Raw genomic sequence first — 18,009 nt, forward strand, 5'->3', positions numbered from 1 at the left:
CCAAACGTACAGAGGCTTCACTCACACTTAAAAATAAAAGTGAACCAGATGAACGTTTATTTGTTATACACAAGCTTGGTTTATCTTGCGTGTATATTATATAAATGATCAACACAAATACAGAAACACTTCTGGATTGACAGATACCATTTTGATGAATTTTGTCAAATAACGGTACTTTACGCTGTGAATAATTCGTTCTACAATTTATAGTCTGAAAATGTTTTTGGCTTAACATGGCTTATTAATTTTAATAGATTCATCGCATTTGAAACTGATAAATAATTTGAAATTTCTTCGTCAAACGAATATTTAAATTGGACGAAAAAAAAAATATTTATATTTCGAGAAATCATTGAACAAATCTTATCTCTAATCACAATTCAAAATAAAAATCAACTGTGATGTTATGATTTTTCAAAACCAAAAATATCGACAAAGCGATATCACATGCAAAAAAAATAACAGCAACATCTTTTTAGTTTATGTTTTATTGGATATATGTATGTATGTATTGTATCCACCTTGGGTTTACGGCAGCGCCGCGGTTGTGGCAAAGAAAATAACCCACGCGTCCATCTTGGCTACCACACAACACAATCATAACCACTCAATGAGACTTCTAAAGGAATGGAATCGTAAGCAGAGGCACCAACGGTATCCAGGGTAAAAAGGGGGAAAGTCTCGAGAAGCTATAACCATATTGTTGACTAACCACGATAGCATGCAAATTATAATCCCGCCGCCAAGGCTTCCGAAAAAAGAGTGCGTCCTTATTTTACAAAAAGTAATCAAATACTTTATTTTTCTCAACCATGCCAAATTCCCTTGACATAAATTGAGGAACGTCTAGTATTCAATGCGGTACTAGCATACACGGTAACCCGCTCTTTTTGTAAAACGAGGATACCCAGATGCCCCTGCCCTTGTTGTTAAAATATATCAACGGTAAAATGAATAAGATATACTCAAGTAATATAATATAATACAGAATATTGTAATAAAATATAATGAAACAAAGTAATATAAAACATAATTTGATATAAACGAATAAAGCAATTGACACAAAAATACAATATGATGTAGTAGGTATGAAAAAATATAATATCTATATGTGAAAAGATTTTACAATTTTGTTTAAATTAACAATAGAGTTTAAATCACCTGAAAAATGACAATATATTGTATGACAATGTATTAGTTTGGAATCATGTTGAAGACATCAAACCGCAGGAATCCTTTTAAAACCCTGGAGAAAAATATATTAATAAAACTGAAATGCAAATATAGCCAGTAAAGTTCGATCTGGTCAAATCCTGACAAAATGTAAGAAAATGAGAAGCATGAACAAAATATTGATCTTCACATGCTGATCCATTCTCCTATAGCTGAAAATCACAAATAATCAATAAACTGGAGAAACCTACCCTGATGCGCTAACCTACGTTATATGATTGTTTATATGTATAATGATGAATGATGAATGAAAAACAATAATATGCAATATAATAATAAGAAAAAGGATAACATATGCATATAAGGCCCTCAGAACCGATGGGGTATAAGTAACAAAATAATCGCTTTTCAGTTAGTAATGCCAGACGATTTTTCATACTCATAACTGTATTTGATGATTTTTAAAAATTTCTGAATTTCATTTAAATACTTTAATGTTTGTTACAAAATGCACTTATACCCACATGGCTCTAAGGGCCTCATCTATATATATATTTATATAAATGAACGTCTGTCTGTCTGGTCCCTACAGACTCGAAAACCGCTGGATCGATCAACGTTAATTAAGTATGTAAGAGTTTTTTAGGTAGAAGATGGTTCCTTAAATACTTTCAAAACTTAAAAATTATAATACATACGATTAAACATCTATGTGTGATAATGTTATTAGACAATTCACTCATTTTATAAATTACTATTGATGATTACTCACTGAAGGGTTAAGCTGAAAAGAATGTATCTAATAATTCGAGAAAATTAGGTGGAAGGAACAATAATCTGGAACGGCCACATATCAAGCAACAGTTTAAATGCTGGAAACCTAATGAAATAGTTTCATAGAATGGTATCATTTAAATTAATTCCTGTTAAAAATAATATTTCTTTGAAACATAATAAAATATCTTCAAAATAAACCTTATATTTGAAGTTAAGAACGAATGATGCGCTTGAAAATGTAATAAAAGTAATGATTTTGGATATAATGAGTGCACAAAAGGTTTCAATAATTATTACTCTATATTAATTTTGATGGTTAACAAGCTGTAAAAAGACTGCTAGTTAAATAGATGAATATTTCGATTTCTCAACCTAAATCTTTAACTTATGATACATTGATATTGGAATCAGAAATTCGGTATCTAAGAAGGGTATTTGGTTTTGATTTTCTACTTCCATGGTGAACTGTAACATAGGATGGTAAGCATTGAACGCATCCAATGTTGTTTGGGTTTTTCCTTCTGGTAGGGCGAGAAGCAAATCGTCGACGAACTTGCGCATGTAGGGTATCTCAAAATCTAGTTTTCCGATGACTGTTGTTATCAGGGTGTCTACAACAAGTTCTGCCAAGATTGATGATAAGCAACTGCCCATTGCGGTTCCTTCTGTTTGGATATAGTAGGTGCTTTTGAACTGGAAATACGAACTTACTAGGCAGAATTCAATCATCTCTAAAAATAGAGATGGGATCCAAAGTAAATACAGCATAAAGGACAGCTTCACATTCGTCGATGAAATAAACCAGATAAAGTTACCGCAAGGATATGTTATGGTATCGTTTGATGTTGTTTCCCTATTTACCAACATTCCAAGACATCTAGTCATCAAAAACCTAATAGAGGAATGGGACAACATTAGACATTGCACCGACATAAACCTAGATCTATTTTTAGAGATGATTGAATTCTGCCTAGAAAGTTCGTATTTCCAGTTCAGAAGCACCTATTATATCCAAACAGAAGGAACCGCAATGGGCAGTTGCTTATCACCAATCTTGGCAGAACTTGTTGTAGACACCCTGATAACAACAGTCATCGGAAAACTAGATTTTGAGATACCCTACATGCGCAAGTTCGTCGACGATTTGCTTCTCGCCCTACCAGAAGGAAAAACCCAAACAACATTGGATGCGTTCAATGCTTACCATCCTATGTTACAGTTCACCATGGAAGTAGAAAATCAAAACCAAATACCCTACTTAGATACGCTAGTAATCCGAAACGCAGACCAAACGATATCTACCCAATGGTACGCCAAATCAATTGCATCAGGTAGACTCCTAAATTTCCACTCCCACCACCCCACAAGAATGAAGCTAAACGTAGCATACAACTTCATGAAACGAGTGACTCAACTGACAACAAATCAAACAGTAAAACAATGCAAGGAGATAATATTTCAACATCTAAAATCCAACGATTATCCATCAAAACTGATCAACGGAATGTTTAAACAACTCAACATAATCAAACCCACCATATCACAACATTACATCTCAGCATCAAACAACCAACTACAACAGCACCAGCAATCATCATCAACCACCCGGGACAACATCGCAGCATCAAACACCCTTAAACAACAACAACAACCGAATCAGAAATCATCACCAACCACCCATCATCACATCGCAGCATCAAACCCACCACAGTCTCCGAAATCAATACCGAAAAACCATCAGCAACAGCATAACTTATCACCATCAGCTTCACATCAGCCACAAACTCCAACATCAAACCAACAGCAGTCACACAACATAACCGGGGAACCAGCATCTTCAAACACAACATCCGAGGGGCCACAATCCGGATCAACCAGCAACTTCAGCTACCGAACACTCACCTACATCCCAACTCTCACCAGCCGAATCGTCCGAGACCTGAAAAAAGATTTTCCAGCCATTAAAATTGCCCAGAAAACCATAAATTGCGTTGGGAAGTTATATACGATCGTCAAAGATCCGATATTGCCAGCTCAACAGTCGAACATCGTCTACAATATCCCATGTCGTGACTGCGAGAAGGTTTACATCGGAATGAGCACCAACACACTCACAAAGAGACTGTATGGGCACAAATCCGATGTAAACAGATATGAAAAAGTTTTGGAGAGCGGAGAAACCAGCACCACTGACATAAAATTGAGATTGGGAGATACTACAGCCATGGTCGATCACATCATCAACACAGAGCATAGATTCGAACACACCAAAACCAGGATTGTTGATAGAGCGAAATACTCATCAACATTACGTGTATTGGAAATGTGTCACATTACCAATACTGACAATACTGTAAATTACAGGACAGATACAGCTAAACTCAATACCACTTATACAGGAATTTTACAAACATTCAGAACAACATCAAAATTCAGTAATAGTAATAGTTCCAAACAACAAAACCCACACACAGCAAAGAACCAATCCAACCAACTTCCACTCATTACCTCAAATAGTCCAGCTTCCAACCCCATCCACATATTCCACACAATAGATTCCATAACTCAAAACGACAGTTACAGTGCGCCATCGCAAATCGGATGAAAAATTGTTTTTTAATCCCGATCGAAAAAGTGAATTAACAGTGAGAAAGTAGATAGTGATAGAATTTAAATATAACAAATATGTATTCACAGAAGAGCAGCGAAGACTGGACACCTGAACGTTGGAAAAAAACGAAATCTGACAAGAACAACCATTAGACAAGTGAGTTTACACTCTTTAAACCAGACTCTTAACAATGCTCATTGTAATTTTTGAAACTAATAAAATTCCAGTACCCTTGAGGAAGACCACCAAAAATGGTCGAAACGTCGGGCATTTCACAAATAAAAGTTGTTTGATTGAAATCTAAGACCGAAAAATAGCCAAAAATTTAAGAATAAACTGTTTTCTATGTATCATTGATTTTTAATAGTTCCTGAAACTGAATAGATAACACTGTTAAGTATGGAATTATTTTATTCATGAAATGTTTTAATTCAGAAACCCTCACGAAGTTGAAAGAAAGAGATAGCAAAAAAACTCTGCAATCGTTGTACCTCGCTTGTGCCGGACTAGTAAGCTAGGTCTGTTATAAAAAAAAAATAATAAAAAAAAAAAACAGAAAGCATGACATCGCTGGTTCCGTTGCACATGTCTAAAGAAATCACTCATTTCTGCGTGGTCATTAGAACTTAAGAGAACGGCTGCCATGGACCAAGATATTTGAATGAATTATGTCAGATTGTGTCGAATAAAAAGCAAAATCATGTACCTCAAAATAGTTTCAATTGTTTTGCTGCAATAAATTTTGGGCAAAATGTGTCATTGTGATTAAAGTTTATACTTAGCTTCGCGAGTGCTGATTGTACCATCCTCTTTCTTTCTCCCCCATCCAAAGACGCACACGGGCAGCATACCGATGTTTTTTCGATATTTTTTTTCTTCGTACTACCACCTTTCATTGATGATGGAATTCCCGAGCAACTCTTGACATCACCTGTTTCCCCCCGATTCAAATTTCCTTTCCTCGATCCCTTCATCCTAGTTCTTTTAAAATAAAACAGCACGATTTTTGTTCTATCGCTTTTTCATTCATTCCTCCTTAAACACCATTACATGTTCTTTCATATCCCGTTCATTTTTTGATTTCACATACGCACTATTCCATCAAAGTTGGCCATGATTTTTTCACACGAACCCACACAAAATCGGCCCACGCGTTCGTCCTCAAATGAAAAAAATATCGTATGTTCTACTGCCTCAAATGGTTCCACAACTAATTTTCACCACAATCGAACACCAAAAAGTTTTGAGACAATACACAATTTCATCCAACAGCAAACCTAATGGCACCATTAAGGTACACAAAACAGAAAAACCGAAGCCTCAGCACCAATTATTCAGCATTAAATCATCGTGGGTGGAGTCCGACGCGCCCGAAAAATTACTTATACTTCCAATCTTAGAATTGGAGAACCAATGGAACAATCGATCGAAAATCTCCCAATCCTTTCACTTCTTAAAAACTCAATCGAATAAAAAAAAATTATCATCTCGCAAAATTCGCTAGAACACCCGATCAGACTTCCGTAAGCAAAAGAAAACACGTCCACTCGGGTACGCGCACGGCACGAGACTCTTTTAGTTTATGTTTTATTGGAGTTTAAAAATAGCGTTCAGAACTCTTATTGAACACCTTAAACCAAGGGAATGGCAACCTGGTTCTTCTTGCGAACAAGAATCTTTTTCTTTTTTTCTATCTATCGGGAGAGACGTTTATGGTGTTTTCCGCTCAAAGCAGTACGGAGTTTGAACAGTCAAAATTTCAACCAATGAGAAACCAGAATGATTATTGTGTTAGTGTGCAATCATTCATAATTCTCTAGGATTTGACGTTTAGTCCGGTTCCCTGACCAGGGATGCCAGGTGTTGAGGATGAAAAATCTGGGCAATTTTGAAAAAAAGTCTGGGAGTGTCTGTGCGCATAAGGAAGATCACAAATTTGGTACTAAACAAGAAATTTATGCGGTTGAGCGGGGGGGGGGGGGGTGTTTTGCTTTGGGTTATTTTCAACTTGAGAACTATATGATAAATATTGTTTCCTACCACGTACCATGTCGAGCTTCTTTTTTAAAAAAATTGTTTAATGATAATTGGCCAAATACCAATGGATACAACAGACATTTCAGACTAATCTGGCACTTACGGATCAAATCCGATACACGAATATTGATTTCATCACTCAATTTTGAAAATCTGGAAAATCTGGGCACTCTCAGCAAAAATCTGGGCAAAATCTGTGTCTGACCAATATCTGGAAGAAGGGTCAAAAGTCTTGGTTTTACAGACAAATCTGGGCACCTGGCATCCCAGTCCCTGACAGCAAACTGTCAGGTTTGTTATGGGCCCACAAAATCGTGGGCCCGTAATTTTGATGGTTGTCAAATTCAATGACAAAGGATAGGGATGCCATCTCCCTGCCTTAAACAGTGTATTTAATAAAAGTTTAATAGCCGTGTTCAAAACTACCTGCAAACAAATGGTTGAATCAAGAATCCAATTCAATCGAAAACGCTCGCTGAAAAAAAAAAGAATGTTGCTATCGAGATACCGGTATCTTTTCTTTTACCGTGATTGAGTTACAGGGAAAGTAATCGAAATGCTTTGATTCAGTAGAATTATTCAACCAATTAGAGTTACAACACATATTACAGTGAAGAATCTAAGCAATTTTCATGACTAAAATAGAACAGCTATTAAACTTTCTGATGCTAGTTGTCTTAATCTGTGTTACTTGAGTAGGGACGACGGGAACGGGCGGTGGTGGTATAAAAAAAATAAAGCAAATTTTCAATACATTGGAAAAATTGGATGAAAGCTTGCGTGTCATAGACTGATTTACAATCTTCATTTCCTATAACATAGATATTTAAAATAAAAAATTAAAAAAAAAAGTAATTTGGGTATAAAAGTATATACAATTTCCATCTTCAAAAGTTTGACTTTCGTTTTTCCAATTGTGTTTATTTTTGAAGTATTTTCAGATATTTTCAATTAAATCAAACCTTTTTTTCTCATTCGGGATTCCCGTAAAAGTTGAAGGGGGAGGAGGAGTTTGTTAAAGGTGACAAAAGAAAGATTTGATTTTTGTTCCAACCTTATGTGTCTGATTATAAAATTACAAAAGGATGTGGTCTCAACTCCCATAACCTTTCAATAACCGATAACGGCTAGAAAAAATCCAAGTTTATTCTGTTTTCACATCGATAAAGTTTCTGAATTATAATTTCTTCCAAATAAACTCTTAGTGTTTGTCTCAAAAGCTCTAATACGCCAATTACTTATTTGTCCGCTAAATTTTCGTTACCGGTTTAATTTTTCCACTAGATTTGAATTGAGCTAGCGAATCAAAAAAAAAACTTATTGAAAATCGCTAAATCCCATATCTATTTTTGAAATTTATGAATTATTTTTTATACATAAATGTACTTTAAGTAGTTTTTCTGGCTCAGAATACATTGTCATTATGACTTCAAAATACGCTCCATACAAAAAGTGTAAATTTGAATGGTCCCATAGGATGAGTGCGTACTAGAGTCAGAAGAGAGGAAAATTTGAGGTCATCTTACATCACAGCCATGTGCCACATTTTTCAACTTTTTTATATTTCTTAGCATTTACTTAGAAACACCTTCGAAATTTTCAGAAAAACTCGAAGGGGGAATAAACTAAGTTTGGAGTAGGTATTATGAAAATCTTGTTCACCAAGGTTTTTTTGCGCGATTATTTTACACGACTTTTTAAGACGGTTTTCGGGAATTTGCACGGTTTATTTTAAACACGGATTTCGCGAATTAACACGGTTTTTGAGAGAATATTTTCTAAGTCCTTTTCAAAGGAAAACACTTAGAACCTTTTAGAAATTGGGTAAACCTCAGCTCTGAAACTAAGAACGTGATACATGAGACCAGGGATCTGATACCTGAGACCAGAGACCTGAGACATTAGACCTGAGACATGAGACTTAAGACCTGAGAAATAATACCTGAGACCTGTGACCTTAGACAAGAGATATGAGACTTGGACTCAGTTCTCAGGTGTCATGTCTAAAGTCTCAACTCTCAGGTCTCAGATCGCAGGTCTCAGGTCTCAGGCGTCACCTGTCATGTCGAAAGTTTCAGGTCTCAGGTCTCAAGTCCCATGTCTCAGGTCTAGATATCAGTTGTCTCAATTGTTAGGTCTCAAGTCTCAGGTACTAACTCGCTGTCTCAGATCTCATGTCTCTAGTGTCAGGTCTCAAGTCTCAAGTCTCAAGTCTTCGATCTTAGGTATCAGGTCTCAGGTCTTAAGTGTTAAAGTACATGTCTTAATGTTTCAAGTTTCAGAGCTGAAGATTTTTAATGGTCTTTTTTCACTAGTGAACAAACTAACATATAAGGCTGCTAATTGATTTGATCATTTTACATAGCGGCATTTGAAAATGTGAAAACTAATAATAAATTTTTGCAAAGGACTGGGCGAGAAAAAAAAATCTGTACTATGTTTACGAAGTATTTGATTAAATAAATTGAGGCTCAACCATAATGCATGCAAGAGTTCATTGTTGTTTTTTGTTCTGCTTGTTTTGAGTTTTGGATAACTCTATCGGCATTTTCCAGTCAAAAATGTATTCTATATCCAAATTACATGTTATTCAAAAATATATTGTATATAATGTTCAGTTAACATTTTTATTGGTCAATGTCGAAACCGACCGTAACTTGGATCATACTTTCCAACTAAATCGCTTTTTCTTTCAGCTTCCGTCCACTCAATCCGTTCTTCATGGAATTCTTCTCTAAACTGACGCTTCCCTCGATTCTCGTTTTACTCAATTTTTCCTCGACTCTGAAGAAACTCTACACAATCTCGTCGTGTCTATTGGAGAATATTTCATTCTCTCTCGCACTCTCGAACCTTCGATTCACTTGTTCTCAATTATTACGAGGGGCTGTTCATCAGCTTTATATAGCCCTCATCAATATATTTGAACTGATGGGTACCTCAATATATTCTATCTACATTTTGTTGTACTATTCTATTTTCTTCATTCCTTTCGCTTTAATACTACTGTTTCCTATACATATTTCCTACAGTCAACAGTTAGCGGTAAGCGATAAGCGCCTTAAGCTTAAAGCGATAACTTATTTTGCACATTTAGCGGTTTTGATTAGCGATCACTAACTTTGACTGAGTTATCGATTTAATTAGTTGTTCTAATTTTTCGATTTGGGATGTCGAACACTGCTTATTCCTACAGATCTATTTGTTTAGTGAAATATTGAATTAGTTTCATCAATTAGTCATTTAGTCATTTAAAAGTTTTAAAGCACTCTTGTAGGTTTCTAAACATTCAAATTGTTAATTAATACATTTTTGTATTGGTTTAACTAGTAATTTAATTCCTTGATTTTTGGTTATAGTTGCGCAATCGTCAACGTCATCGTATCCCCTTATTCGTAAATCGTAACACAACTGTTAGTTTTCCATCCAAAATGCAAACTTTGAGCATACACTAAACTGGCCCCGAAACTGTTTGCGGATCAAATAGTAGTTTCCTTGTATTATTCTTTCATTTTCACAACTTTTACCACATCAGAGCGTCGTAAGTAAACCGGAAAAAGGGAGCTTTGTGTGTGTATGTTTATGTGTGGGCTTGAGCTAGCAGCAAATTTTGTATTAACATTCATGAGCCCTTCTCGGCAATTAAAACTCTGCCGAAATTCCACTTCTGTACCATGCCATACTTATGCTCCTAGCCGGAGATCCTAAACAAACACATGGGCTAGATAGCGGATCCTGTGCGAGTGAGTCAGTTTTCTCGCACTAATTAGCTCAGCCATTCACCGAAAAGTTTTTTCCCTTCTATCATCAGTTTCTCGTCGTGGGAAGAAAGGGCGATGGCACCATTTATGTGCTTGGATCTATACTATTTTTTTCGGCCAAATTGAATCCCGAAATAGGAAATTCATTTCAACGAAACAGATTTACTGAAAGCTCAGTACGATCTCTGGTAAATCATTCGTTAGCTTTAATTTTAATCACCAATTTGGGAAACCGACCATGACTCTAGTCGCTACAATCGTTGCTGAAACAAACTGTCTTGCAGAATAGCTGAGGAAAAAGAATCTTTCCCAAGAACTCGTTGAGCCTTCGTCGTCGTCGTCGTTGCTGATATTTATTAAAAGGCCTCTAGATAAAGTCCCCCTGCCAGAAAGTGGATCAAATGTGCTGAAATTTGATACCAGAGTTTTAATTCTGACGAAAATCGCTTCCGCAGTCTCCGAGCACGAGAAGGAATTAATTTAGATTATTTCTCAAAACGAAATTTCACCAGCTGCGTAATCAGCGACTTTCTGCTATGCCCAATTTGATGGCAGATATCCGAGCAGCTGCCTACAGCTAGGACTCAGCTCGCTGATGGTGAAAGTTCAAAGGAATGAGCCAAAAAATAATAAAAAAGAAAAACACAACGGGAGAAGAGCAAGAAGAAGGAAAAAAAAATCCGGTGACGACGCACGGCACAACTCAACCGAAAAAGCATTCCTGCTCCAGTTTTCCACTCACTCACAGGGGGGTAAGGCCGTGATTCAATTTTTGGTTCATCCACCCCTCTCCCCCTCCCGGTTTCAGTACTAGTTTTCTGGGTAAGTGGGAAGTTGGAAATTCTACAAAGTTCTCGTAAGACACACACACACACACGCACGCACACATGTGGCAGATAGGGTGATGCTGCAGAATAAATGTAGTTTATGTTCAGAGTTATTCATGCTCAGAAATTTAAAAGCATTGATTGGTTTGTTTCATGACAGAGAAAAAGTTATGAGGATAGATATCTTAAGTTAAGATATCAATAAAATTTAAAATTCATGGTAATCCAAAAAAAAAAAAGGATTCCTAAAAAGTTATTTAAAAACGTACCTACCTACCATAAACTTACTTCGATCACTGAACAAGCTATGATTTTTTTTTTCAAAAAACAACAACAATTTTATGTAGTTTTTTTTAACGATACAAATACAAACATCGGTATTGGATCTTAATCAAAATTGAAGTTTCCTTGAAGGAATTCCATTAGCTTAACACTAAGCGTATAAGCTTCAAGGGTATGATAGCAAGCATCTAATCCTAAAACCGTCAACCCACAGATAGTACGTCTGTCGTGACCGGGATTCGATCTCAAGACCGGTGACTTAATAGACTGGAATGCTTTTAATAGCATTGCAACTAATTGCAATAGAATTCTCTACTACACGGTCGGCGGCTCACTTTGCTTACTCGCAATTCTTGTTTTAGAACAATTTTTTATATGTTTCAATTATTTTTGAAATTGGATATTTTCCAACAGATGAAAAGAAAGAAAACCGACAAGGAACTAGAAATCGGGACATTTTTATAATTTTAATCGTTAAGTTTTTAAAGTACCTCTGTTCCAAACACATTTTTTTTATTTTGTAAAACGGCCCTTCACACTTACCCCCTTCCAAAAGTTAAAAAAAAAACTTATAGTTTTGACTGTGATATTATGTGAATTTCAGGAATTATGTTCGTCAAGTTATGTCGTGAGACGGAATACTATGTAAATAAAATAAAAAATAATTATGTTTGTATTTTCAAATCAATTAACCGAAATGTATAGTATTTATAGTTTTTATCATTCCCAAATGAACTGACCAGAGTCAAACTATTTTAATTTGAAACCTTATATATAAAAATGGCTTTTTTGTAACATCATCACGTATAAACGCCGTTTATAAGTGATGGTGTTACAAAAAAAGGCATTTATATATATAAGGTTACACTTGTTTACAAAATTTAAAAAAAATCGTGAACTTGATTGACTGTCCAACATTTTTAATGTGAAATCGGGCGCTGAATCCGAAAATGAAATTCAAAAATATCTCAATAGAGCTGTTTTTGAGTTATAATCCAAATATAAAATTTTGGAAAAATAAAAAAAGTTCTTGTCCTTAGGTTAAAATATCTCGGACGGCATAACAGTAATTTTAAATCCCTCTGTACGGACGCAGGATTCCGTTGATAGTGTCCCACGAAATTGGGTCCCAAACGGCGTCGAAGGATTTGAAATAGCAGGAACAACTTTGGTCATCAACTTGACCAGCGATGGCGGAGCGAAACAAAAGGCCGAGAACGAATCGAATTTTCGGTGGCAAAACACGTCCGTAGCGCGCGAATAGGTTTAGAAAGTGATTTTATTGAAGCATAAATAAATATACATGTCACTTATACAACTAAACTTTCAGTTCACTTATCACTTTCATGTCATGTTTGTCTCACTCTTAGTTCTATGTTGTGAGTGTACAGTGTTGGTAGTTCATTTTATGTGTTGTGTGTTGTGTGAAATTGTGTTCGGTGAAATTCATGTTTTATGTGTACTATTTACAAGATATTTCTTCCCTTATAACTATTTCACTTAACATTCGTATTTAATCATAATTTTCGCATTTTCTTCGTATTTTGTTTGTAATTCATTGATGTCTTCGTATTTTATCGTCATCATTTGTTGTGGGCCGCTGTTCGTTGTGACTGCGCCGGAACATGCCGCCCGCCTTGAAATGTCCATTTCAACAGCATCTCGATTGGAAGGAACGGCTGTCACGATGTGTATTGCGATGGAACCCAGGATGATTACTCGTCGTTGTCATCGTCGGAACCAATCTCGCTGTTCGGAGCCAAAAGTTGAGCAGCGGCCGGAAGTGTGGATGGAGCCTGAAGATCAATTGTGGGAGATGGTTGGGGAGTGCAGCTCGGAGCGGAAGGCTGACGCTCGGATTCCGTGACTGTGGAGGCTTCGCAATGTGGGAGCGGGCACATTTTGCGGATTGAGCAACGGCGGATTTGGTTTCCATCACACAGAACGTCTGCAACTCTGCCACACGCATCGTCGCCAACAATCGTCTTCAGGACTCGAGCGATGGGCCATTTCGTAGGAGGCAAGTTGTTGTCTTCGACCAGAACCATGTCACCGACGGCTAGATTCGGGTGTTTACCGGGCCATTTTTGGAGACGCTGTAGAGTGGGCAAGTATTCTACGTACCAGCGATCCCAAAGCGTTTGGAGAACACGCTGTTGGTCTTGCCAGCGGGACAGGTGATTGGAGGGTAACGAGGTAAGGTTTGGTTCGGGAAGAGCTAGGATTGGACCACCGATTAGGAAATGGCCTGGAGTTAGGGCCTCGAGGTCTGTGGGATCGTTGGAACGGGGAGTAAGCGGCCGGGAGTTGAGGCACGCTTCGATTTGTGCGACCGTAGTGGTCATTTCCTCTTGCGTCTGAAGGACATCAAGAGTCACGCGATGTAGGTGATGTTTCACGGACTTGACGCAAGCTTCCCACAACCCTCCAAAGGTGGGTGAGCGTGGTGGGATGAAATGGAAAGCGATTCCCATTCGGGCTGTTGTTCTGGCAATCTCGGACTGATGCCGTTGCGACAGGAAGAGAACACGAAGTTCTTCCAGCTGGTTCTTGGCGCCGACGAAATTCGTGGCGTTGTCGCAGTAAATATCTGATGGACGTCGTCTCCGGGAGCAGAACCGTATCAGCGCTGCGATGAAAGCGTCGGATGTGAGGCTCATTACCAGTTCGAGATGTGCGGCCTTGGTAACCATGCAAACGAAGACGCAAATATAGGATTTGATTGGGCCCTGTTTGCGAGGAGGTTTCAAGTACACTGGACCCATGAAATCAACTCCGGTACTGGTAAATGGAAGCGATGGTGTAACGCGTACAGCAGGAAGATGTGCCATAACTTGCTGAGCGAATCTCGGTTTGTTGCGGAAACAGACGATGCATTGGTGGACTGTATTACGGGCTTTATTTGGACCATCTATTGGCCAGTAACGACGACGAACTGCTGCCAATAGATGCGAAGGTCCAGCGTGAAGCGTTTCTTCATGGGCGTCGAGGAAGATAAGATCCGTGATGAAATGCTTCTTCGGAATGAGAAACGGATATTTTCGGTCGAATGGAATTGGAGCGTTTTTGAGGCAACCTCCCACACGAATCAACTGTTCATTTTGGTCCATGAACGGGCGAAGTTTCAGCAACGGAGATTTCTGCGAAACGGTCGATCCTTGCCGTAAACGTTTGTGATCTTCAGCGAACTCTTCGAGCTGCACGCATTGCAAAAGTGACAACTCTGCCGAACGAATCTCGGAAGGTACCAGAAATCCTACGGTGCGTGCATGTTCCAATAACTTACAGTTATTCATGAAACGCTTGCAAAGGGCGATGATTCGAAGTAGGCGGTAGTAGCTATCAAAATAGCCCAACGTTTCTCGGGTCCAGGACTCTTGGTGAGTGCAAACTGCGGAAATAGGAACGGATTTCCTTTTCTCGGTGTCTACTTCTGGCGGCGGCTGGGTTTTCCAGGAATACGCGGACGCAGGCCAATGTTGAGGAGGACGAAGCAGCCATTTCGGACCATTCCACCACAATTCATTGCCAACGATGGATTCTGGAATCAAACCACGCGAAATGTGGTCAGCCGGATTGTCTTCAGTAGGCACATGCAGCCACGTAGCGGTCTCAGTTAACTGCTGAATCTGCGAAACCCGATTGGCGACGAAGGAATTCCAATTCGATGGATCGCGCGAAATCCAGTGCAGTGTAATTGTAGAATCTGACCACAGAAACCGGGGACATTGGAGTTGAAGGCTCTCCAGCAGTTGATTCTGTAGATTAGCCAAACGAAGACTAGCACACAACTCCAGACGTGCGAGGGTAGGTCTACGCTTCTCAGTTGGGGCAACCCTGGATTTTGCTGTCATCAGACGGACAGTGACTGCACCCGATGCGGATACCGAACGAAGGTAGATGCAGGCACCGTATGCACGCAGCGAAGCATCAGCAAACCCATGAAGCTCTAAAGTGGTTAGCTTCTCCGTCAACACGAAGCAAGGAATCGAAAGCTGCGACAAAATCGGGAGCTGCGATGATATCTCCATCCACTGGTCGGAAATACTTGTGGGAACCGGATCATCCCAGCCTAACTGCATTTCCCAAAGGAGCTGGATCAGCATTTTCGCACGAACAATCACCGGACCAACAAACCCAAGCGGATCGAACAAGCTGCAGATATGCGACAGGATATTTCGCTTAGTCGAAGGGACGTCTGGCCATTCAGGAACTTTGAACAGAAGCTCATCGGAGGTAAGCTTCCAAAATAAGCCGAGTGCTTTGATTGGAGACGAACGATCAAGTTCCAAAACGGAGGCCTGTTCTCGAAGCTCTGCTGGAAACTGCTCAACTACTTCTGGAACATTGGATGCGTATTTACAGAGAGGAAAACCACCGGAATTCAGCATCAGAGACGTCTCTCGTATAGCTGCAACTGCTTCCTCCACTGTGTCGAAGCCACGCATAACGTCGTCAACGTAGAAACCTTATTTGACTACGGGAACTGCTTTCGGAAACTTCTGGGCTTCATCGTCGGCTATTTGCTGCAGACATCGTGTTGCCAGGTACGGTGCGGTTGTGGTGCCATAGGTGACCGTCGTAAGCTCGTACGTACGAAGTGGTTCCGAAGAAGATTCACGCCAGAGAATCCGCTGATAAGCCCGATCTTCCACTGCTACCCAGATTTGGCGGTACATTTTCGTCACGTCAGCTGTTACGACAACAGGATGCATCCGAAACCGTAGAATGATCGAAATCATGTCATCCTGAACAGTTGGACCCTTCAGCAGCAAATCGTTGAGGCTAAAACCCGAAGTGGTTTTGCAGGAACCGTCGAACACTACTCGCAGCTTCGTAGAAGAACTGTCCGGCTTGAAAACAGCATGATGTGGCAAATAGAAATGGCGACCCGGAGCATCCTCGACAGCATCAACCAATTTCATATGTCCAAGCGCAAGATATTCGGACATGAACGAGGAATATTGTGCCTTGAGATCGGAATTCTGCTCAAGACGTTTTTCGAGGCAATAGAATCGACGAGTGGCGATAGCACGCGAATTTCCCAGCTGACCGATGAGTTCCGGTTTTTTGGGCAGACTGACGATGTAACGCCCGGAATCATCCCTGCGAGTTGTTGATTCGAAGTGGTTCTCACAAAGGCGCTCCTCCACTGACAACGTAGAATTATTCTGACACATTTCAAGCTCCCAAAATCGGCTAACGCTCTGTTCAAGATCGTGGAACGTCGACAAGTTACAATGGACCCGAACTTCATCCGCATTGGAACCGCTGTCGTGAAAACCGGATACGAGCCAACCAAACACCGAATTCTGGAGCATTGGTTTTCCGTCGCCAAGTTTGGAGTGACCGCTTCGCAAGAGCTCGAAGAAAACCCGTGCACCAATCACCATATCGATGGGACCACGCGTAGCAAACGATGGATCGGCGAGACGAATATTCTCCGGAATGACCCAATCGTTAACATCGATGGTGCAAGTTGGAAGATCGCTGGTCACCTTATCCATCACAATAAACTCCAGCGGAACTCGGAAGTTGTTGAACCGTGAGGCAACCGTAGCGACAGTCGAAAACAGCGAAACTGCAGAAATATTTCCACCAATGCCAGCGATCTCTGTGTTACCAGGAGTCTTCCGCGAATTCAGAAGACGACGAAACCTTTCAGTCATGAGATTCGGCTGCGAAGCGCTATCAAGCAGAACTCGAGCGAGGAACGAATTACCCTTTGGACCGAGGACTTTGACAACAGCAGTGGCGAGAAATACTTGGTTCGAAGGGGAGAGGTCGAGACGTTTGGTCCCCGAGTGCGTATTGGCGGAGAGGCTGAGAGAAGCAGAAACAGGAAGCGAACTATCGACACCAGCGAAATTGGAAACGGAAGGCTGCTTCGGAACTTGATTTGTGCCGGATCCTCTTGCTTTATCGACATCTGGATTGTGTAGTAGCGTGTGATGCTTGGTTCCGCATACTCGGCAGGCTCCGTACTTGCAGGTAGCGAACGAATGCTTTCCAAAGAGGCAATTGACACACAATCCAGATTTTTTCACGATCGCAGCACGTTGAGTAACCGGCATGTGTTTGAACTGCTCGCAGAAATACAAACGATGTCCCTTCCCGCACGCCGCACAGTTGTCGTTGGATTTGACTTCGGTAGCAGCATTCACGCTCTGGAGATTGGGTCTGGAGTCACGCACTGCCCAAGCAACCAAAAGTCACATATTTACTTGAATGAAGGCATTGAAAGTTACATATTGGCTGACAAAGAGAATCAGCTGCCCAATTCCCTTTAGTGAACTTTATGTACTCAATAATGAACTTGAAAGTTGCAAAAGTGATTAATATGTACGTTGTATGTGACTTGTTTTGCCCAATTCCCATTAGTGAACTATATGTGCTCATTAACGAACTTGAAAGCTGCAAAAGTGATCTATACGTACGTTATACGGGACTTAAGTCACATAAAGGGCACAAAAGTGCTCAATACGGGATTCGGTAAGTTACATAAAGGGCACAAAAGTGCTCAAACGGGATTTGATAA

The 18,009-nt window shown here is 39.5% G+C and overlaps 2 protein-coding genes across 2 annotated transcripts; both read right to left on the minus strand.

The window, feature by feature from the left end:
* Positions 1 to 13,186: 13,186 nt before the first annotated feature.
* On the minus strand, positions 13,187 to 15,919 carry LOC129741672 (uncharacterized). The gene has a single exon (XM_055733419.1). It carries the CDS (start codon positions 15,917 to 15,919, stop codon positions 13,187 to 13,189), a length of 2,733 nt encoding a protein of 910 aa, XP_055589394.1.
* A 21-nt stretch (positions 15,920 to 15,940) lies between these two features.
* LOC129741673 (uncharacterized) lies at positions 15,941 to 17,545 on the minus strand. The gene has a single exon (XM_055733420.1). The coding sequence runs from the start codon at positions 17,543 to 17,545 to the stop codon at positions 15,941 to 15,943; it is 1,605 nt and encodes a 534-aa protein (XP_055589395.1).
* Positions 17,546 to 18,009: the final 464 nt, after the last annotated feature.

This window comes from Uranotaenia lowii, chromosome 2, assembly GCF_029784155.1.
Source record: "Uranotaenia lowii strain MFRU-FL chromosome 2, ASM2978415v1, whole genome shotgun sequence".
NCBI classification, from domain to species: Eukaryota; Metazoa; Arthropoda; class Insecta; order Diptera; family Culicidae; genus Uranotaenia; species Uranotaenia lowii.

Excerpts from the sequence above, each read along its gene's own strand:
- LOC129741673 (XM_055733420.1), bottom strand. The coding sequence starts at position 17,545 with ATGCCGGTTACTCAACGTGCTGCGATCGTGAAAAAATCTGGATTGTGT.
- LOC129741672 (XM_055733419.1), bottom strand. The coding sequence starts at position 15,919 with ATGCGTGGCTTCGACACAGTGGAGGAAGCAGTTGCAGCTATACGAGAG.